The sequence below is a fragment of the Chrysochloris asiatica genome, unplaced genomic scaffold (assembly GCF_000296735.1).
Source record: "Chrysochloris asiatica unplaced genomic scaffold, ChrAsi1.0 scaffold00268, whole genome shotgun sequence".
Lineage (NCBI taxonomy): Eukaryota > Metazoa > Chordata > Mammalia > Afrosoricida > Chrysochloridae > Chrysochloris > Chrysochloris asiatica.
Genome location: NW_006408786.1, coordinates 763435 through 786230, shown reverse-complemented (window position 1 = coordinate 786230; position 22796 = coordinate 763435). Strand labels below are relative to the sequence as shown.

At 54.0% G+C, this 22796-nt stretch overlaps 2 protein-coding genes across 2 annotated transcripts in view; one reads left to right on the top strand and one right to left on the bottom strand.

Moving 5' to 3' along the window:
- The window catches only part of NACC1 (nucleus accumbens associated 1, BEN and BTB (POZ) domain containing), a 19225-nt gene extending 8508 nt beyond the window's left edge, over nt 1-10717 (bottom strand). Inside the window, exon 1 of the mRNA XM_006874272.1 lies at nt 10606-10717. The gene's annotated coding sequence lies outside the window, so the exon portion shown is untranslated. The remainder of the gene's footprint in view (nt 1-10605) is intronic.
- Nucleotides 10718-12686: 1969 nt separating this feature from the next.
- Nucleotides 12687-18774, top strand: TRMT1 (tRNA methyltransferase 1 homolog (S. cerevisiae)). Its single transcript, XM_006874271.1, has 14 exons — nt 12687-12832; nt 12931-12986; nt 13254-13396; nt 13561-13748; nt 14979-15094; nt 15172-15284; nt 16109-16257; nt 16446-16532; nt 16610-16679; nt 16763-16897; nt 16980-17065; nt 17249-17357; nt 17453-17529; nt 18651-18774. The coding sequence occupies exons 1-14, from the start codon at nt 12687-12689 to the stop codon at nt 18772-18774; spliced, it is 1599 nt and encodes a 532-aa protein (XP_006874333.1).
- Nucleotides 18775-22796: the final 4022 nt, after the last annotated feature.

Sequence of the window (22796 nt, the reverse complement as noted above, 5' to 3'; positions counted from 1 at the left end):
TGAAAGGAGATGGAGATAAGATTCGTAAGATTCAATAGTGAATAACTGTTATCATGACTAATTGCGACTGTCACAATTGTAAAGGTAGAAGTTTTGTAACAAAAAAAAGGGGAGTGGTTAACCTTACAGTCCAGAAAAAGAGGACCCTAGGACCATCAAGTGAGGAACGCACAAATAGAATGCGGGACCTTATCCAGAGAAGCAGCAGCACCAGAGATGGAGGCAGAGAGGGGGGCATGGAAAGGGGGAGCGGCTGAGGACTCTAGATTCATCAACTAAGAAGAGAAAGACTAAGAGCTGGTGGCCAGGAGCAGACTTGCAGAATGTGCCCTTTGGAGATGTACTTTATTATATATGCCTGAGTGGGGTTTTTTGTCTGTGTGTTTTTTTAAAAAAAGCTAAAGTGGATAAAGAGAAATACTTTTAACTTATGGTATATGGAGGGGATTATAATCAATGTAATGAAACAAGTTATATGTATTGAAAATAGTGTGGTATCATGTCACACATTTAACTTAGGCAAATCCTGTGTGTGTAAGAGATTGTTCCGTGCCACTAACAGTGCCCCTATGCACAACAAAAGGAAGCATTGCTGGGTCCTGTGCCACTGCTGTGGCCACTGTAGTTAAGTGTTGCAGAGTCCTCTCAACTCAGAGAGACCCTGCATTGGGTTTCCAAGGAACAGCCCAGTGCTCATCCTACAGTCCAAATTTCCTATCCCCCTCCCCTGATACTAAGGTAGAGATCCTCCTGGGGGAGGGGGTTAGGCCCCTCTGGCCATCATGGACTTCTCAATTTCAAGCCTCAGGACGAAGAAAGGCCCAAGCTCTGAGTCCATCACAAAGAGTTCTGTAGGAAACTGGCTTTGCAAATGACCTCCAGAAATGCGCATCCCCCTGCAATTCTATAGGGTGTATATAGCAGGTGTGGTCTCAGGGTGGCCTTCCTGAGTAAGGCTTGAATGGAGATTCATGACAGCTCCTAGTGAACAGAGTGAGGAAGGAAGGAAGGAGTGAGTGCAAAGACCCTGAGGCGGGAGCAGCAGGATGCCTCTTAGTTCCAAGTTAGAGTTGGTGCCTTTCTCAGTTTCTCTTTCATTAGCAAGTCCCTTCTAAGTAGCCTTCCTGCCAGACACTGGGCATGAGCCCTGGCCTAAAGTTTGCTTTGTTGTTGTTGTTGTTGTCAGGTGCCATCGAGTCGGAACCGACTCATAGCGACTCCATGCACAGCAGAACGAAACAATGTTCGATCCTGGGCCAACCTCACCATTGTTGCCACGCTTGAGTCCATTGATGCTGCCACCTGGCCGATCCATCTCGTTGGAGGTCTTCCTCTTTTTCTCTGACCCTCCACCCTACCCAGCATGACATCCTTCTCCAACGATTGTTTCCTCCGGACTATGCTAATCTACTGCTCTGACCAGAAGCTTCAGATCTCTGCTTCTCCATTTGGACACAGAGCCAAGCTGAGTCTTCAAAGTCAACTTGCAGTTACTGATCTGCTACCATGGCAGACAACTAAGGAGCCAGAAGTGCCAGGGCAGTCCCAGGTGCTACCTCAAGAGCACCCAGGCCAATGTTAAGAGCAGACATAGGGTTCTCATAGCGACCCCATGTACTGTCGATGATCCTGGGCCAACCTCACAATTGTTGCCACGCTTGAGCCCACTGATGCTGCCATAGTGCCAATCCATCTCACTGGGGGTCTTCCTCTTTTTCTCTGACGCTCCACCTTATCAAACATGATATCCTTCTCCAGTGACTGGTCCCTCCTGACAGTAAGTCCTAAGTATGAAAGATGAAGTCTGGCCATCCTGGCCTCCAAGGAGCACTCTGGCTGCACTTCTTTCAACACAGTTCTGTTGGTTCTATGGGTAGCCCATGGCACTTTCAATATTCTCCTCCAACACCACAACTCAAAAGCATCAATTCTTCTGTGGTCTTCCTTATTCACTGTCCAGCTTTCCCATGCATATGAAGCTACTGAAAACACCCTGGCCTGGGTCAGCCATAGGGTAGGTTACTCTCAATTCTCAGCTAGAACAACTGCTGTCCTGAGGTTATCTGGAATTAAGGGGCAGGGTGGTCAAGATCTAAACCAGGGTGTGTCTGGGCTCTGTGCCTTTCCCCCCTCATCACTGTCACAATGACCAATATCACCTCAGGGCAGCCACCACAGTGAGGCAGACAGAGACCAATAGGCCCCAGTAAGAAGGAAGCGCAGCCCTCCTGTGAGCTCAAGCTCTGTCCTGGCAGGCCACCAGCTAGCCTACAAGAGGCATAGGACGGAACCCAGAGAGAGCCCCATTCACGATGGTCCTCACCCACCCCCCCAGCCTGCAGACTGAAGCTGCTCCAGTTGCTGGGGCCTAAGCCAAGGTGGCCAAGGGAGACAAAGACAGAACCAGTGTCAAGGGAGCCAGAACCTGGGTCCCCACGCCAGTTTTTCACTCCTTTGTGCCTGCTTATTCATCTGTAAAACAGGGACTCACCCCTTCCTCTCTGGCAGGCACTGGACACAGCCGTGAGCAGGACTGGTCTGCACCCACTGTCTGGATCTGCCCCAACAGTTGGAGTGTGTGTCACCCAGGGACTGAGTGACCTTAAATATGGGCAGAGGATGGTGATGCAGAGGGGGGATGGAGGGAACACAGTTTTTGGGTGGGAAGGAGTCAGGACCAGTCCAGGGACCTAAAGGATGCCAACACAGCTGGAAGGCAGTGCAGTGGGGAAGAACCACAGGGAAAAGGGTGAGGATGGGCCTAGAGAGGTGACAGCAGGGATAAGAAGTGAACACACACTGAGGGATTTCAAAGGGAAGAGTGGAGACCAGGACCTGGCTTCTTTCTGGCCAGACCCAGGTCCCCTAAAGCCCTGGGGAGGGGAGGACGCTGATGTCTATCTCCAGCAGAGAAGCAGGCCTTTGTGGGGTGGAGGGCACAGAAGTCACCAGTCCCAGATGAGTAATGAGTTAGAGGTATCTGCAGTCCTTTCAGCAGAGTAACCCCACGGTGGGCAGAGCCCACAGGCAAGAAAAAAAGGACTGGTGTTTGGGTTGTGTCAGTTTGGGAAGACTACAGCGTGGGGCAGTGACTAAGGCCATACAGGGAGGACCCAGAGCTGTGGGGTTGTGGATGCCTTGTGAGGTAACCTGTTGATGTGGCTCGGAGTGCCCAATGCACTAGCTGGGCACTCACACTAACCTGAGGTGTTGCTATGATCACCCCACTTTATCAGGGTCCAAATGACCCCTCCTGTGCTGTTCCTGGGGAGTAGGCCAGGTCAGGAGCTGCAGGGACCCAATTGCTGTTCCCTCCAGTTCTCACAGGTGCTCGTGTCTGCAGGGAGGGTGGGCGTCTGATGAGAAAGGAGAAATAAGGCTGTGGAGGGTCTGGAGCAGCAGTAAGAGGCCACTGAGGCACACTGCCTGGCACTGTCCTCTCCCATGTGGGCTCAGGTTCTCCTCAGAATGCTGGCAGCTGGGGCCTGGCCTGCTGTGCACCCTCCCTGGAGTGTCCTCTCCCACACTCAGTACCCTCCCCAGCGCCTTTCCCCTTACCTCTAAGAACACTAAGTCTCATTTGATTAGAAACTCAAGGGCTTGGCATACCACGTAGGACCCCTTGGAGGACAGCCACAGACCCACATGGCAGAAGCATTGCTAAGTCCTGGCCCCTGACATGGGCAGGTGTCAGGGTGAGATGCCTAAGAGCCCAGTAGACTGTTTCCATGACCTCCCAATAGTCACTTGACAAATATTTACCAAGTGCTGCCTGTGGCAGGATGTGCCCCACAGCTCCAAGTCTGAGGAGGATATGATCTGCTCTGTAGTCAAGCGGATTGTCACGCTGTATGCCATATGGGGCCGGAATGCCAAGAACCCACTGGGGACATCCAATCTAGTCCAGGATCACACATGGTGGATGGGGCTGATTAAGCCCAAAGTGGGCAGGGCCCTTCCAGAAAGTGAAGAAGGTTGAGCTGGTACTTGGCATAGGCCTCGGCCCACTTCTCCTGTGCTCACCTCCAGGCAATCTCACTCAGCATCACGGGGCAGGGGCTCAAAACACCACCTGTTAACCTCTGACCGTGCTGCAATGTCAGACTAACACTACCCCCACCCCTGCATCTCCACTAAATGTTTAATAGCAAAGAGTCCCAATTCAACACATCCCAAAGTGAGCCCCAACCCTCCCTAAATCTGGCCATGGTGTCCAGCTTCCCATGCTCACGTCAAGACGCTAGGAATCCCCCTCAACTCCTTTAAAACCACTTCACCACACCACCATCTTCCCTAGGACTGCCAGTGTCCTCTCAGACCTCCTGGACCCCCTCTCAGGTCCCTGAGCCTAGAATGATCTTCCAAGATAGCCCATCTCACACCCACCTCAAATTTCCAAAGTCCTTGGGTCCCATTCCTGTGCTTTATTGTCCCTCCTCAGCACTAATAGTCAAAAGAGGTTTGAGTCTACGCAGGAGAAACCTTGATAGGAAGGCCTGGCAATCTTCTTTCCAAAAAAGCAGCCATTGAAAACCCCATGGAGCACAGTTCTACTGAAACCCACATGGGGGTAGCCACGGCAACTGGCAACAAACTCTATGTTCTCTCTTTTTCAGCCTGTCCATTGCTGAGCCCCCACACCTTCCCCAGAAGAGGACGGAGCACACAAGAGGTGCTCAACAATTGTCTGTGCGTGGATGGAGAATGCTTTAGATAATTAAAGCCACAATTTCTGAATTGAACTCACTTTTTTCCATGCAGGTATTAACTATCACAGCCACTCCTCGGAAGCCCTATACAGGGCCACTATCGGAAGCAACCAGACAGCACTTAACAACAGTAATATTAACTCCCCCAGGGGTGGGGCCTGAGAACAACAGCACTGTCCAGGCTGGGGGCACCAGGCTTCTAAGGGTGGACCTGCATCAGGGTCCCACTCAGGAACTCTGAATTTCAGATTCCCAACGCCACTCAAAACAGAAAGTGCTTGGGGGAGTAGCCATCTGCTGGAAGAGGGCAGGTCCCGCAACTGGTGGGAGTAAAACAATCTCTTTGGGAAAAGATCTCAGAATTCCCCTGCCTGCAGAAGCATGGGTGAAAGGTTTGTGCCTGGTAAGGAGCAGTCTCTGGCTTACAGCTGCCTTTCCTGGGAAGCTCTGTGAAGTCCATTCACATGGAAACCACTTAGAAGAAACTATCAACTCAAAGTATAAGCAACGCCCCCTGGAGAGTCCCACCATTCTGCATTGAGCTCAGCTCAAGGCAGGCCCCATCCTGGCAGGAAGGGGCACAGGGAGACCAATGAGGAGGGGAGAGGAGGAAGTTGGCATGCCCCAGGATGCTGGCGAGCCTGCCTGGCACAGAGCCATTCTGACCCTCTGGAGGGGCCAAATTTAAGCTTAGGAAACTTTTTGCTACTGGACAAAGTGATGTTTGACTCTTTGGATCCAACTCCTGGCCCAAGGGACTTACTGTTAGCCATGAATTTTTTTAAGCCTGTACACACCAAATTAGTTTTCTCCCCCAGATTTAGTGTGGGTTCATATTCACATGGCACCTACTGTGGCTTCTCCACTTATTCCTCATGTCAGTTCCTGCATTAGAGACCAGCCTCACTGCCATTTTATGAAGAATGCCAAGACCGGGCCACAAAGCTCCTGTGCCCAGCATGGCCCCGTCATCGTCTCCTGGCTCCTCATAGCAGCAGTGTGAGGCTGGCCCAAATTGTGAGCAGCCTAATTTCAGATGGGAAAACCGGGGCTCAAGCACCCAGGACTAGCCAATGCCTGTCATGTCCTCTTCAAGAATGGGGTGTGCTACCAGCCTGCCCCTACTCCATACCCTCTGCCCCCACAGAAGGCCTTCTCTTTCCAGCACCCCCTCCTAGTTCTTCTCTAGCTGTTCCTCCTCCCACTGCCAACTCCAGGAAAGAGCAGTCTACACCTGCTGCCGCCACCTCCCAGCCTCCCACACGTTCCTCTCAGTCCCGCCAATCTGGCCTTCGCTGCCTGCCACATCTCTCCCCCCAGCAGCACGGAGGCCACTAGTTACATACCACTACACTCCAGGGGTCCCTCCAAGCAGGGAGATAGCAGCTATACAAAGGGTGGGAATGGGTTGTGGCGGCAGCAAAAGCAAAGGTCCTGAGGTAGCGGAAACACACAGGAAGTTGGCGGGGCTAGGGCTGGAGGAAGGTCAGTTACTAGGTGCCGTTACTGGGATGGTGGGTAACTTGGAACTGTTGAAAAGGGGTAGCCAGGATAAGGAATTAGAAAACCTGGTTTACAAGCTCAAATCCTTCACAAAGCTTTCTCCTCAGAACTCTGCTCACCTTCCGCACACTCATAAAACAGTTCCTCTCTAGCAGCTCATGTGGCACCCCCTTGACATCAGTCTCCCGAGTTGTAGGATGGGCCTTATTGACAGCAGCCAGCTCCTGAGGCTGTGGAGAGCTTTCAACCTCACTGTCAGTGAGGGTGTAGCCTTAGCACTAGTTGTCCTCTTCTGGTAACTCCTACCAGGCACTGCGTTCCCAAGGAGAGACCTTCAGGCTCCCAGCCACTCCCAATGCTCCAGGACACTAGGGGCAGGACTCACTAGCAGTCCCACCTTGTAGACTACCCTCTTAGTTCATCCTCACAACACCTAGGGGTTCTGCTGAACTGCTCAGTTCATCCTCAGGATGCCACATGGTGGCGGGGCGCTCCCGAACCTTTCAACTAATTATGACAATCACACAGGAGGCTCCGGACTGTCACACTTTGGACACAGGAGTTGGATCATTCTCTCAGGTAGGGGAGACCGTGGACACGGTAGGATGGTGAGCAGCACCCCTGGTTATGACCCACCAGATGCTAATAGCATCCTCCCTCCCCCAAGTTGTGACAATCAAATGTCTCAGGCATTGCCCAATGTCCTAAGGGGGTAGAAATGCCCCTGGGTGAAGGCAGCTACAGAGTAGCTATCCCCATTCATCAGATGGGCAAGAAGGGACTCGTGGCATTGCAGGGTGGCAGCTGACTCTACAATTCACCCCTCTCCATTGCAGCCTGTTTGTTCACCCTTAGTTACCCTGTTTAATTCAGAAAACCTGACCCAGTCTAAGTCCTACACTCACAGAAGACCTGGGCGAGGCCTCTTAGGTCTGTGAGATTTCCATGGGGGAGGCAGCACACGAAGTCCATTGAGTGTTAGTGCGACACCAATCACAACCACATCTGGAGCACACGCAATGCCTGTCACCTGCACCAACTCACTCTGTGCCTCCACCACTTGGAAGCGCAGGACGGTGGGAAGGCTGTCCGAGTGCAGGATGGCAGGGCCGGTGAGAATAAGTAATGAAGTACCTTATGCATCAAACAGTGCAAACAAGCAGGACCTAGCTATTTGGGTGGCTATGGGCTTAAATGTGTTTAAATATGTAAAGGTGCTCAGAGTAGCCTGGCACCCAGGAAAGGGAATGGAGAAGATGAGGGGCAGAGAGGCCCTGGGAGGAGGAACAGCTGTGAGGACAGCCTTGGTGATTTTGGCCTGGGTAGCTCACCATCCCCTCATAGGAAGCATGCCCCATCTGAGTGTGGCAGGTTCCCTCCTTTCTCTATCAGGAGCTCTGGAAGCAAAGTTCCCTCCTTTCTAAGCCCGAGGCCATCTTTCCACTGGGTCCTGCAAGACTGAACTCCCATCTCACAGCCGTTCAGGAACCTTCAGGGGTCCCCACTGCCTGGGAGTTTGAACTGTACTCTGGAGGTGATGGGGAGACCCAGGAAACCCTGAGCCAAAGAGGGTCCTTCTTTCCACTAATGGCACTAGGGTCTCTGTCTTTTCCACAATGGGGTCATCCCTTCGTGATGTCTAGACCAGTGACTGGAACCTGCCACAGGCTCAATAGAGGTTTTGTGCTTGCTGTCTCCTCTCTCTAAAACTTACTCCCCTTTTCATCCCCAGGGTGGATTTCTTATTATTATTCAGATTTCAGCTCTTCCCCAGTCAGACCACCCAACCTAAACCTCTCCACCTATTCCCCCCGCCCCCCACCCGAGGACAAGCACTGTGAGTTCCCTCTACTCTAATTCTTTCACAAACAGGGACATCAGAAACTATCTTGAGTGTCAGATGCTGATCACCTTCACAGAACAGAAGTCACTTGAGAGTAGCTCCCTAGCAGGGAGCTGACACCCAGTCATGAAAGAAAATAGTTCCAACCATCCATTTGTCATTCCTGTTCACCTTGCATGGCGCCCCACATACAGCAGTATCTGGTCCCCCTACATTCTCACTCCTTCAGCTCCAGACACAGGTTTGGGCCCACCTGTGTTTGCTGGCCCAGGGCCCTGCCTACACTGACTGCTTCTCTCCATCTGCCCTAGAGTTCAAGGCCAACTCCCACCAGTCTCATGCCCCAGTGGCTCCTGCTGATGCTGTATTTCAGATGTGTTACTAGACAGTCCCAGATGTGGTCCTAGTCTACCCAGTCCCAAGCAAGCAAGGAGGAAGGGCTCTTAAGCTGGGGTTGCTGGTGGAGCATCTACCCTTATCCTTGTCATACAGCCAGAGAGGGCAGGTAGGCAGGACCAGGTGGGCGTCTTGGGAACTATAGAAAACTGGGGGCAATTTAGGTGACAACCCATCGTTAAACCCAGAAGATCTGGCTGATACCACTGGATCCAGCAGTTTGTGTCTCCTGCCTCAGGGTGTTCGGGATCCCAGATCAACTTCCCAAGGATACCATGGGAACAGTCTTGCAATTAGCCCAGAGAGAATAGAGCTAAAGCTGGGGAGGGAAGACAGCCTGAGCAGGCAAGCACACTCCTGGAGCCAAGCCTCACTCTTGTAACGGCTTCCCCCAGCTCAGCAACCCCGGACCCTGACCTCTATGTTCCCCAGAGAAGACAGGAACACTCAGTCTGCCCACGAGGGCATTGGTCTCATCCCTCAGGATGGGCGGGAAGATCTTCAAAGAGGGAGCTGAGAGAATCCATACCTGAGCATGCAGAACAAGAGATGCTCCTGGAAGGCCAACTCAAAGATGGTGGGGAGCTTTGGAGTAAGGTGGAGGGGGGAACATGGGTTTAGGCTGAGGATCATCTCAGCTTTGCACCCCGTCTAGTTGTGGGACTTGAGGCAAGTTATGGCACACCACCTCCTGAGTCCTGAGCCTCTACTTACTCGTCTGCCCCATGGAAAAAACCTGAGCTCAGTCAGTGGTAAGCCATCAGTGAGCTCACCTCACAGACCAGCAAGTTCAGCACTGGGCCGAGCCTAAGATACCTGGAATTGGGTATCTTTAAGAGGCTGAGCTGGGATGTGGGGACCTGATTTGATCCCTTTCTCTCAAATTCGCCTTCACTTCATCGGAAGTTTCCAAGATTCAACTAACAAAGAGTTACATTTATTCAGCTCCCCCAATCTTTTCCTCTGGGGAAGGACCACACAGAACTCAGACTCAGGGAGCTGGGAAGTCACTGTGTAACATGATGGCCCTGAAGAGGGTCCTCAGTCCCATCCTCTACACTTGAGCCTCAAGAACCTAATCACAAAAAGTGGAGCAAAGAATCCAGGTCCCTAAAATACCCAAGGGATACCTGTTAGGCTGCCTCCCTGAAGATATATGGGGTGGGGTGGGCAATGGTCACCCCGAGGTAAACAAGATGCCAGAACTAGGTGTTCCAGACTCTTCCCCCAAGCTACCCACACAAACACCCATGTGATTGGCAGGTGCCTGGGAACAAGGTCGGTCCAAGGGGTAGGAGGGGACCCCAGCGGCCTCAGGAATGGGGTGTGAGAAAGAGGCGCCCTCCCAGGTTTGGGTTTGAGCTGACACCGGGCAGTGACCACACCTTGGCACGTGCCTTGTGATCACACTCTCTCCTGACCAGCCCCACCGGACATCCACCAGCCTGGTCCAAGTCTCAGCTCTCCTCCACTCCCGGCTTCCCATAGTCCCTCACCCTATCTGCTCTCCCCCCACCTGAGGCCTGACCTCAGGTGACCCCAGCAAACATCTCTGGGCTCTCCCATCCTCCGCCGCTTCCACCCGAACTAACTCCGCCCCCCACCCACCCGGCCCCACTTCCTGGGCTTCTCTTTAGCCGCCCCCAGACTGTAACTTGACCCACCCACCTCCTCAGTGCCCCGATCCTACCTGCCGGCCCGGCCCCGCCCCGCCCCCGCCCGGGCCATTTCCCTCCGGCCGCGCCGCGCGTTCCTCTCCCCCCACCCGGTCGGCCCAGGGTCTGACTCCGTCTCCCCGCAACCCGCGCCTAGGCGCCCCTTTATTTCTTCTCTACATCCCTCCGAAGTCCTCCCGGCACCTGCCCGACCCGATTTCGCCCACCCGCCTGTCCCGGAGTGGTGTGGGGAGAGTCCGTTCAGATCCCGCCGCCCCCAGGCCCTGCGGCCCGGGTCGGGCTGGGCGCTCGAGGCCGTCCGCGGTGGCCAGGCCTCTTCGCACTTGCTGGCCCGAGCACGGGGAAGGCTGCAGGCCCGGCTCCTCCTCCTCAGGAGGCCCTCCAGCACTCCCTCAGCCCTCTGCCCTCAGCCTTCGGACGCCCTCCGGCCGCCCAGGCGGGAGGAGGCCGGGCCGGGACTTGAGGTGAACCCCCTCACCTGCGCCGTGGCCGCGCTCCGGGGGCTCCCGGCGGACTCCGCAGCGGCGGCTGGGGCCGGGCCTGGGCCCGGGGCGCGCACCCCTGCGCCGGGGCCTCGGCCTCCGCCTCCGCGGCCTCCGCCTTAGCAGCAGCGGCAGCCGCGGCGGCCATTCATTGTGGGCCAGGCCGCCCCAGCCGAGCGCCGAGCGAGCGCAAGCCGCGCCGCCGCTGCCGCAGCCCGGCCGAGGAGGAGCGGCCGTGACCCCGCCCGCGCACCGCCCACAGGTCCCGCCCCCCAGGCAGGGCCAGCCGAGCGCAGAGCGCACACCATCCTACCGGCTCCGGCTCCTCCGTCCCTCGAGACTCCCCGCCAATACCTCAACTCTGCTCACGAATTTGAATCCCGGCCCCGCCACTTTCTAGCCCTGCAACCTTGGGCAAGTTGCTTTGCCTTTCCGAATCTCAGTTTCCTGTAAAACGAAAACAACGATGGCTACTGTTTATTGAGGCACTGTTTTAGGCTACTAGAACTACCTTGCTCAACCATAGGAAGAACTATGAGGATGGCGCAGGGCCGGGTAGTTTCCTTCTGCTGTATGGGGTCACTATGAGTTGGAACTGACACAACAGCACCTCACAACAATTACAACACCTGGCTTAAACTTCACAGAAGCATTTTTAAATAAGAATTATCACACACACCCAATTTTCTAGAAAAGAAGAGAGATGATGTAATCTGCTTAAGCTCAAATAGCAAGAAAGTGGAGGTGGATACATGGCTTCAAACCTAGGATCAAGAAGAGACAATAAAAGCTAACCTCAGGCGTTACCAGGTTCCACTCCGCACATTTGGCGCAATGGGTTAAGTGATGAGCTGCTAACCGAAAGATCAGCAGTTCAAACCCACCAGATGCTCTGCAGGATAAAGATGAGGCTGACTATTTCCATAAAGATTTATAGTTTCGGAAACCAATCCAGTGACGCAGTTCTCGGTCTTAGAGGATCTTTATGAGTTGGAATAGTTTTTTGTGTTTGAAAGCCGATTATTTCTCACCGCAACTCAGAGACGAACGTAAAAAGTTCTGCCCATTTGCAAACGGGGAAACAAACACAGAGAGGGTTAAAAACAGGTAGCCACCAGCAGAACTTGGACTGGAACGCAGGCGGCCGGACACTAGTTTTCTCTATTTATACACCAATTGGTATTTCCTAAGCTTTTACCATTGAAAAGGAGCTACCTTGCACAGTTTCCAAGCATTTTGTCGCTAGGATTTTGAAGTTAGGATTCCTGTTGTAAAGATAAGGAAAGTAAGGCCCAGGGAATTTAATAACTTGCTCAGAGCATGTGGTAGGACTGGGTTCAAATCCAGTAAGTTTGATTTCAGAGAGTGATACACTGATACACTGGAAGGTGCTCTGAAACGGGTTTACAACATCTGACAAAGAATAGACAATAAATGTACTTTTTCGCTTACCGCCCCTTTTTTGAGCCTCAACTTCTTCATCTGTGAAATGGGGTTGGTGACATGTTTCCCTCCCAGAGGATCCGTTGTGATTAAATCCACTTGCACAACACATTCAGCGCGCTTTATTCCCACTGTGCGTTTTGATCCCAGCAACTTACCGTAAGTAGCATCATGATTGGCTGAATGTGCTCACATGATTCGCCCTCCTACTGTGTCAACATGGCAGCGCCCAGGTCCTAATCCAGGAAACGTGCACCGAAACCAATGAACTTTTCGGTTTCCCAAGAAAAGGTGAAGAGGGCTTGGGTGGTGCGGGAAGTATCCGGACCGGAGTCTGATCCTCTCCAAGGCCTTCCGGCTGGTACCCGAAAGAGTGAGATGTCAGTGTCCCGAGGCCGTAAGGTCTAGCCTTCCACTTGCAGATGTGTAGGCCACCCCTAGCCCCAGAACATAAGCTTCTCTGATTCTCGGTCGATGATCACTCTTCTACCCTGCCCCCTAGTCAGGATTGACGGACAGAGGCGCCCGCTCGACGATCCGTTTGTGGCTAAGCCTCACTCATCGCTCTTCTTGCAGTCTCTGTAGAGCCGGGTATATGGAGGGACAACCCCAACAGTCGTCGAATCCCGCCACGATGGAGAACGGCACCAGGATCTGCGAAGAAGAGCGCCCACCTGAGGTCCAGGAGACGACAGTCACCGAAGGGGCTGCCAAGATCGCCTTCCCCAGTGCTAATGAAGTCTTCTACAATCCTGTGCAGGAGTTTAACCGGGATCTAACGTAAGCAAGCAAGGGTCAGGGGTCAGCCTGGCCGTGGGCAAGAGGCAGTGGGTCAGTGAGGTGGAAGGGATGTGAACCGATCCTGTGTCTCCTGTTAGATGTGCTGTAATCACCGAGTTTGCACGCATTCAGCTTCAGACCAAAGGAATCCAGAGTGAGTAGAGGTCCAAATTCCTGATGGGTGGTAGTCATGTAAACCTCTCCCTGCCCCCCCCCCCCCCCCATCTCCCAATCCCAGAAGGCTGAGGCCAAAGAGCAGGCCCTGGGCTCTGCACTTGAGCCTTTCCCCAGGGAGTTTGGAGAAGGTTTTTTTGTTTTGTTTTGTTTTTCTCCATGAGTTTCCTACCTTCTGAAGACAAAGGGGAGGTTTCTCAAAGGGGACTTTGATAATTACCTGATTCATGCCTCTGGCTGGCTGCAGTCAAGGTGCCAGGAGAGAAAGATGTGCAAAAGGTGGTTGTGGACTTGTCAGAACAAGAGGAGGACAAGACTGAATCAAAAGAGAGCGAAAACCTGGCCTCAGGAGGCCAGCCCCGGACAGCAGTCGTGAGAGAGATCTGTGAGGTATGGCCTCAGCATAGGAGATGGGAGCCCCAGAGTCCCGGTGGTGGAGGAAAGCGGGATTGTGAAGTGGAAGAGCTAAAGGAAGTGGATGGTAGTGTGCTCCTTGGGGCTCAGCAAAGGATAGATGTGTAGATGTGAGAGGGATTCACTGCTTATCCCAACAGGAGGGTCTGTGGGTGCTGGAGGGCCTGGCAGCCTCTGGCCTGCGTTCCATACGTTTCGCCCAAGAGGTTCCTGGACTTCGATCTGTAGTTGCAAACGATGCCTCCGCCCGGGCTGTGGACCTCATACGCCGCAATGTGCAGCTCAACGAAGTGGCCCACCTGGTACAGCCCAGCCAAGCGGATGCCCGGTAGGTGTGGGGCAGCTGAGCCTAGTATTCAGAAGGTAGACTTTGGAGCCAGGCTGTTTAGAGTCACATCTTGCCTCTGTCACATTCTTGCTGTGTGACCTTGGGCAAGTGACTTAGTCTCTCTGAACATCAGTTGTATAATATGCAGAACGAGGGTAATAGAAAAGATTCTTCTATAGTCCCAACTTTGTGCCAGAAATGAGTATTATTATCATCTCCATTTTAGACTTCGCTGCTTGTACTTTTTTTCTTAAATTAGACTGGTGTGTATAAAGTTTCCAGTATGTGGCAGGCATGATGCTCAGTGCCAGAATATATCAGTAAACAAAGCCACATTCCCGACCTGGTAGAGTCTTGCATTCTTAACACAGGGAAGGGTTGGCAAACTGCAGCTTGTAGACCTACAATCTTGTTTTGTATGGCCTGCAAGCCAAGAATGCATTTTACATTTTGAAAGGGCTAGAAAGAAAAGACTATGAGGTAGTAGAGACTGCATATGGCCAACAAACCCTGAAGTATTTAAGATCTGATCCTTTGCAGAGCAAGCAGCCGGGCCTCAATAGAATGTAATTGGAAACACAGATGAGAACACAACCGATATGACAAATAAACTATATAGTAAACCAGATGTGAAAAGTGCTATGGAAAAAATAGAAGGGAACGGAGGAAGGTTGGGAAGGAGTTTCCTATTTTAAACAGCAAGGCCAGGGTAGGCTCCATTGAGAAGGAAACCACTATAGTTCCTAATCCGTGGATTTGTTGGGAGAATTGAGTGATGAAGTGAGTTAATACATGTATAAACTGCTTAAAACAGTACAGGTGTGCCCAAATGGAGTCCAAAATAGAGATGATAGTAATACTCATTTCTGGCACAAAGTTGGGACTATAGAAGAATCTTTTCTATTACCCTAGTTCTGCATATTATACAACTGATGTTCAGAGAGACTAAGTCACTTGCCCAAGGTCACACAGCGAGAATGTGACAGAGGCAAGATGTGACTCTAGGCAGCCTGGCTCCAAAATGTTAGCTTTGCTAGCTTTGTGCCTGTGCTGTATCAATGTTAGCTTTATTGTTGTTTTAGAGGGGGAGACTGAGAAATCCTGTAGTTAGTAAATGTGCAAGCCAGGACTTGAACCCCGGCACTGGTCCACACCAGAGTTATCTGAGTTGACATGCACAAGGGAGGATCCTGGGGCCCTGCACTGAAGGCCTGGCCCTCTCAAATCCAGGATACTGATGTACCAGCACCAGAGGGTACCAGAACGCTTTGATGTCATCGACCTGGACCCGTATGGTAGCCCTGCTCCCTTCCTGGATGCAGCGGTCCAGGCTGTCAGCGAAGGAGGTGAGACCAGGACTGAGGCACAAGGAGCAGGGCTGGGGGTGTTTGGGGGGATCTTCACTGCCTGCCCTTCTTTGTAGGGCTGTTGTGTGTGACCTGCACAGACATGGCGGTGCTGGCTGGAAACAGTGGGGAGACCTGCTACAGCAAGTACGGGTCCATGGCCCTCAAGAGTCGTGCTTGCCACGAGATGGTGAGCACCGCACCCCTCCCGACTTCAAGCAGCCAGGGCCGGATCCATGCGTGCTTATGAGTGACAGACACCTCTCTAACTGACAGAGTTGCTCAGAGCACAGTCTCAGTCACGGTGGGACCCTGGCTTTGCCCAGGCTCTGAGTGGGTGGTTATATTATTCTTTCTAGCATCGTGAATTTTAAAAACTTTTGCACATTGTCTCTTGTAAGGCAGTTTTTCCAACCTGGGTTCAGATCTGGGTTTGAAGCCTAGCTTTCTTGGAATCTTTAAGCAACAGACAACTTCTTGCTGGGTCTTAGTTTTCACATCTGTAGAATGAGTGTGATCGTGGCACCGACCTCATGAGATTGCTGTGGGGATTCAAGAAGGCAGGGACTGGCTGTGTAAATGGGCCTTGTGGTCACGCCACTCTAGGGAACGCCTTCTCCTTGGGGGAGTCATACAGCAGCTCCTAGCGAGAAAGCCCTGGTCTACCTGCAGCACCCAGGGTCCCCACACATCCTGCCCACCAAGCTCGTGGTGGCCGGGACTCAGGTTCTTATTCACTGCCCACCCCACAGTGCCCTGATGCTGACACCCACCAGGATCTTCTGTTTCCAGGCCTGTGTGTTCCTTCGCTCATGTGGTGTCCCAACAGGGCTCTGAGAGACAGGGGCTAAGGTCACTGAGGTGCAGAGAGGTGGAACTCACTTACTGAGGGTCACACAGCCAGGACGTGACGAGACTGGGCTAAAACCCAGGAGCTGACCCCAGCTTGCACCCTGTGCTGCCTCTCCAGGAGGGGAAGGAGCAGGTGCTAACGTACCTTCCCTTGGCCACTAGGCTCTGAGGATTGTCCTGCACAGCCTTGACCTCCGGGCCAACTGCTATCAGCGCTTCATCGTGCCACTGCTCAGCATTAGTGTGGACTTCTACGTGCGAGTCTTTGTCCGGGTCTTCACAGGGCAGGCTAAGGTCAAGGCTTCAGCTAGGTCAGCCTGGGACAGGGTTGGGGTAGGATGAACTGAGGGAAGAAATAGGACCCTGCCCTGGAGAGACGGGGAAACTCAGTCCTGCCCTGGGGGGAACTGGGGGACATGGCCCTGCCTTGGAAAGTTGGGACTGAGCCAGCCTATGGGAGGAGTTGGGACTGTAGTGATGTGCTGGGCCTCCCCTGCAGCAAGCAGGCACTGGTGTTCCAGTGTGTGGGCTGTGGGGCCTTCCACCTCCAGCGCCTTGGCAGAGCATCAGGAGCATCCGGGAGCCGGTGAGCAAGGTCGGCGGGCATGGGAGTCGGAGGGGCCTTCCTGGGTTCCCAGAGCCTAACTGTTGCTACCTTTACAGAGTCAAGTTCTCTGCAGCCTGTGGTCCCCCTGTGGCTCCTGAGTGTGAGCACTGTGGACAGAGACACCAGGTGGGCCTGGGCCCAGGGAGCCGGAGGGGGGCACAGGGACTCATGGATATGGCTCTGCCCATCTGACCTCTGTGTGTCCACAGCTCGGTGGCCCTATATGGGCAGAGCCCATCCATGATCTGGACTTCATAGGCCATGTCCTGGAGGCTGTGAGCACCAACCCTGGCCGCTTCCATACCTCTGAGCGGATCCGTGGGGTCCTAAGTGTCGTCAGCGAGGTGGGGCTGGGCTGAGATGGGAGGATTCCACCCATGCCTGTCCCCTGCATGCCCACCCTACAACCCACCTGTCCCCCTGCAGGAGCTCCCGGATGTGCCCCTCTACTACACGTTGGACCAACTGAGTAGTACCATCCACTGCAACACACCCAGCCTCCTCCAGCTGCGGTGAGGCCCTGCCGGGTGCCCTGGGGCATCGTGAGTCTTCTCCGGCCTCAGGGGCCCCACCAAGAGAAGCTAAATCTCACTAGCCTGTGGAAGTGTGCGGTCCATGTAGTCACCAGGAACCTTGCAGCTACATAGGCAGCCCAGGTTTGGGGCCCAACCTCTCTCACGCCCTTCCCTCCCCAGGTCGGCCCTCCTCCATGCTGGCTTCAGGGTCTCCCTCTCCCACGCCTGTAAGAACGCTGTGAAGACTGACGCCTCCACCTCGGCTCTCTGGGATATCATGCGTTGCTGGGTGAGGGCCGCCTGATTGGAGGGAAAGGAACAATGGATGGGTGTCTGAGGCCCCTCCTGGTCAGAGTCCCCTGATCCCTGACCTCTGCTACCCAGGAAAAGGAGTGTCCAGTAAAACGGGAGCGGCTGTCAGAGACCAGCCCAGCATTCCGCATTCTCAGTCTGGAGCCCAGGTATGGGCCACGTTTGGGTGAGGACATGGAGACACACTGTGTGCTTCCCCACATGAAAAGGCTGCAGAACCCTCCTTCCTCCCCTCTCCTCTGCCTCCACTCCTTCCTGATTCTTGACTCCTGCTCTTGCCCCCCATAGCCACCAGATGGCGCCTGTGAACACCTGAGTCAGGACACATCCCTCTGCTCAGAACCCTCAATGGCTCCCACCTAAAAGTAAAAAAACCTGTTAGTTCTGAAGCCTGGCATTCCTATAGGACAGAGTAGAATTGCCCCCATAGAGTTACAAGCCTGCAAATCTTTGCAGAAACGGCTACAGTTTTCCCCATGGAGTGGCTGGAGGCTCCGGAGTACTGTAGCATCCAAGATTCCTGGCTCTCACCTCACTTGGGGCAAAAGCCCTAGTCTTCCCTGTGGCTCCCAGATCCTGCACAATGTGCCCCAAACCCTCCCTTCCCTCATCAACTCCCATTCTCTCCTTTGCTCACTAAGCTCCAGCCAAATGAGCTTCCTTAAACACACCTCAGGGCCTTTGCATAAGCTGTGCCCTCTGCTTGGAGAATTGTCCTTCCTGGATCCCTTGAGTCCACTCTCACCTCTTCCAGGTCTCTCTGTATATGTCTTCTCATTGAGGCCTTCTCTGCACCCTTACCCAACGTTGCACTCCTCCCCTGTCTCCCCATCCCCCTTACCTTACTCCCATTTCCCCCCAAAATGCCTCACTCCCTAGCACATAATGTTGTTAAATGCTGTTGAGTTGGTTCCGATTCATAGTGACTCTGTGTAGCGTTTCCAAGGAACATTGGTAGGTTTGAACCATTGACCTTGCAGTTAGCAGTCCAGTGCTTATCCTATAGCATCACACCAACACGTAATAGTATTTGCTTCTTTCTGATTCATCCTGTTACCTGTTTGTGTCCCGCACAAGAATGTCAGCTTCACAAGGAACAAGGGGGTTTATCACTTTTGTGCACTGTTCCCAGCACCAAGAACAGTATAGGCATACAGTAGGCACTCCATAAAGAATTTGGACTCACAGGCAGAGACAGTCTTCACAAGGCCCATTGGCCCCAGGGGCTGAACCTACACATTCGATGGTCCCTCTGTCCCCCTTCCCCCAGACTGCAGGCCAACTTCACCATCCGAGAAGATGCCAATCCCAGCTCCCGTCAGCGAGGACTCAAGCGCTTCCAGGCCAACCCTGAGGCCAACTGGGGTCCCAGGCCCCGTGCTCGGCCAGGGTAAGTGGAATTGGAATGGGAACTGCCAGTGATGGCAAAGGCTAGCCAGGTTCTAGCACCTGTGTCCCTGCGCAGGCGCAGGGAGGAAGGCAGTGCTGTGGGGGAGAAATGCAGGTTGCTTCAGAATAAGCGGAAGGAACCAGCTGAGGACTCGACCCAGCGGGCTGCCCGGCTCAAGATGTTTCCCTGCAAGAGGTTCAAGGAGGTGAGCCTCCTCAGCTGCTGCCAATGCTGGATCCCCAGTTTCCCAGGCAGCCACAGGCCCAGGGTGGCAATGGGGCGGGGCCAAGGGGAAGATGTGCTGGGAGCAGTAGGCCAGTACTGGTGAGCTTCCCATCTAGGAATGGAACCCAGGGAGCCTGCCCAACCCTCGGCCAGGGCTCATTCCCATCCCCTTCCCACCAGGGCACCTGTCACCATGGGGACAAGTGCTGCTATTCTCACAGCCTGACATCAGCACCCGCTACCAATGCTGCCCCCACAGACTGTCCAGAGACCAGAGACTTGGGAGCTGCCGCTGGACCAGGCATAGACTGAACTAATAAAGAGATGTCACCTTCCCCTGACTGTCATCGTCTCAGGGGGAGGCTGCCTGGGTTGGTCTGCCCCTGTACCTGAGGGGCTCTGTTCATCTGTCCAGGTGTACTGTTAAGCGCCAATGAGTCCATTTTGACTCACAACGACCCTGTATAGGGTTCCCAGGGAGCAGTTGGTGGGTTTCAAGTCCAGTACTGATACTACAGTGCCATACCAGGAACTTCAAAAAGTTCATGAAAAAATGGAGTTAAAAAATAATGACAAACTTCCACCAACTTTTTGAAGCCCCCTCCTATGTTCATAGGATAAGCACTGGCCTGTGAACCACAAATTCACCAGTTCGAGCCCGCCAGCCAGTCTGCAGGAAAAAGATGAAGCTTTCTGCTCCTTCCAAGATTTAAAGCCTGGGAAACCTATATAGGGTCTCTCAGCAGTTTGAAACTCCCAGCTGTTCCGCAGGAGAAAGATGAGGCTTTCTGATCCCATACAGATTTACAGCTTCTTCGGAAACCCTATGCAGGGTCGCTATGAGTGGGAACCGACTCCACAACACACCACCAACTGGGACTGACTCCATGGCACTTAACAACAATAAATGTCCTGGGTCTGTTCATCTGTCTTTCTGTTTTAACTTCCTGGGGAAGTACCTTGGCCTGCCTCCCCAGGAGGATGCCTGTACCTGGCAGGGGTATTGACAGTTTTTCTGTCCGGTGTATTTTTGTTTTTTTAAATATGTGAGGCGTTGTGCCTCTAGTACCCAACGCTTTTCTCACCCTGGAAGTTGATGCCTGCAGTTCCTGACGTGGCCACAGGGCGGCAGTCGCGTGCGGGCATCCTTGGTGCTATTGGGCTACCCCAACACCCACCCGGTCAGTCGCGCGCTCCTGGTCTCTGACATGCGCGAGGGTGGCCGCTCTCACCACGGAACCCCCACGTGGTTTGGCGCCGCAGCCACTACCTCGCCGCCTGGTTTCTTTGGCCCAGTTCCCTCGGGGCCGCAGTAGAGGAAGCTGGACCGGAACCGGGCGCTCTGTGCATCCGTTCCAGACCAGGTGCTTCCTGCCTGGTGGCCCGAGGGGGTGTGCACTGAGGCCCAGGCAGGGTTGCTGCCCATTGGAACAGAGGAGTTTAACGTTAATAGACAACCCTGGGACAGAATCCCCACTCCGCCATGTGCCAGTTTGGGAACCGTGCGCCCCATCCCTTTCTGTAAATGGTGCTTGGAGAATCCTAAGGGTTAACTATGTTCTTAGAACATTAGCTGTTGTTTCTCGGTGGAAACTGCAACGGTTGATTTTACAGCCTTGGCCTTAATGCATCCTTGGAAGGAGAGTGGTCTTGGTAGTGATCGACAACCAGGCTTCACTCTGGGGCTCCGAGGTCATCCAGAACCCCCCAGTAAGCATGGCTGACTTAGGGAGGTGCTGGGGATAAAGGTCACTACTAGAGGAGGCTTTCTGCTCCCGTGAAGATTTACAGCCTCGGAAACCCTGTACAGGGTCGCTATGAGTCAGTTCCAACTCCACGGCACATAACAACAACCTAGTTATAAGCTGGGGCCTTCACCTTTTAAAGTTCCAGAGGGGTCTGAGCCACCGCCACTCCAGGACACCTGCCCAACACCGCTTTATGCCCTAATCAGTTTCCATATAGGGGTGTCCTGGTATGGGATGAGCGCTAGGGACCACATAGTTTGGGTTATGTGGTCTTGCGGCCAAGAGGCCCAGAATTGGAGTGTCTGCTCCCAGGTTCTGTCACAACCTAACATCCTCTCACCTCCCTGGGTCTAGAAGGGTGTGGCTAAGATTGTGCTGGGCTTCAGGACACCTGCCTGCACCGCACACCTGAAGCTAGACTGAGAATTGGTCCCTTCCTTGTGGGGCCCCACTCCGGGTGGAGTGGCAAAAAGGCCGGGAGGGGCTCCATAAAAAGAGGAACCTGGTGGAGGGGGAGGGGACCCCTGATCACGCGGCCCCATGGGGCCGGAAAGGGCCCTTCTCCACCCCCAACAGGACCCGACGTTCGGGTAGGGGGCGTTTAAAGCAAAGCAGGAAGTCGCAGGTTCCCTGCCTCAGTTTCCCCTCTACTTGGCTTTGGGCGGCTCCTCTGTCCCGCCACCTCTGGCAGCGTGTGCTCCAGCGCCTGGGGGGGTCCCTGGGGTGACAGGTCGAGTCCTGCCTACGCCGGCCAGGGGCGGGGCCCGGAGGCCCGCGCTCTGAGATCCCCGCCCGCCGGTTTCCTCCGGGGTCAGCGCGGCTCCTTATCAGGCGCGGCCAGGCGGCCAGGCCCTTATCTGCGCCGGTCCAGCATCCTCTGACCGCTGCTCGGGACAGGGGAGGAAGCCGGTCCGGGGGGAGAGGGCGGGCTGACCGGAGCGCTCACTTTCTCTCGGGGGGCTTACATCGCCACCGCCATCGCGGTGGCCCGACCCTCGGGACCCTCGAGGAGACCCGGCCCAACAGCATAGTCCGGACAGGGCAGCAGACTGTCAGCTGCTGTGTGCACCGAGGCCACGCCTGAAGCGGAACCGCATCCTGACCCCAAGGGAACCAAGCCTGGACACTCACCAGGGAGCAGGACGGGACGAGTGCTGGGGTAAGAGTGGCTGACCTGAAGGGTCTGGGATCTGCCTGCATTCCTTCCTTCATTCATTCATGGGGTGGGCTCATGAAGTAAGTGAGAGGCGAGGCCAACTTCCTCAGCCTAGCTGGGACCCACCCTGGCCTGGGAAGACAATGAAGACCGGCTAGAAGGACTCAGTCCTTTGATGAAAAGCCAGACCTTTCAGGGTAGTGGGACTAAGAGTGGACAGAGATTTTGAAGCAGAGTACAAAAGTGGGTGCTGATCTTGGGGATGCCATGGGAGGGTTGGGGCATGCAGCAGGACTGCACTGTTTGGAGGTCCTGGTTAGCATTTGGGGTCATAGTGTCAATAGTGGGGTCCCAGGGCTAGTAACAGGTCAAGGACCAATCATGGAGGGCACAGAGACATGTCTGAGAGCCATGGGGCCAACCTAGGCAACAGGAAAGGGTCAGAGGGCAGAGTGGTTTCATAGTCACATGATGTCAATGAATCAGTAAGGGGTCTCAGCATTAGAGCTGAAGGTTACAAAGGTAATGAAGGGTGAATTTGGCGTGTCAGGGGAATCTAAGATCAGTCTGGGGATCTCTGCATTGTCCCTCAAGGTTGAAGTTAAGAGAGGTCCTGAAAGAAGGGAAATTTGCTCAGTGGCTAGACAACAGAGGCCCCCAGTTAACTTTAGAGATGGCTCTTCAGGGTCCAGTGCCTCCTGCCTTTGCACTGGATCATTTCTGTGCCTTCCCCCTTCCCCCCACCACGTGCCTGGCCTTTCCCCAGTGAGCTTCACCCCCCCAGGCCCTCCAGGCCCCACAGCATTCAGTAAGCATGCATGGAGGGCTGGAAGGAGAGGGCACTCTTCCCACTGTCTTCCTTCCCTCCCACAGGTAAGCGCCCCCCCCTTGGGGTCC

Bases quoted from the DNA above. Each gene is read 5' to 3' on its own strand.
- TRMT1 (XM_006874271.1), top strand. From the start codon at position 12,687: ATGGAGAACGGCACCAGGATCTGCGAAGAAGAGCGCCCACCTGAGGTC. The intron at 17,066-17,248 runs GTGAGGCCCTGC...TTCCCTCCCCAG, and splicing joins CCCAGCCTCCTCCAGCTGCG to GTCGGCCCTCCTCCATGCTG. The intron at 17,358-17,452 runs GTGAGGGCCGCC...TCTGCTACCCAG, and splicing joins GGGATATCATGCGTTGCTGG to GAAAAGGAGTGTCCAGTAAA.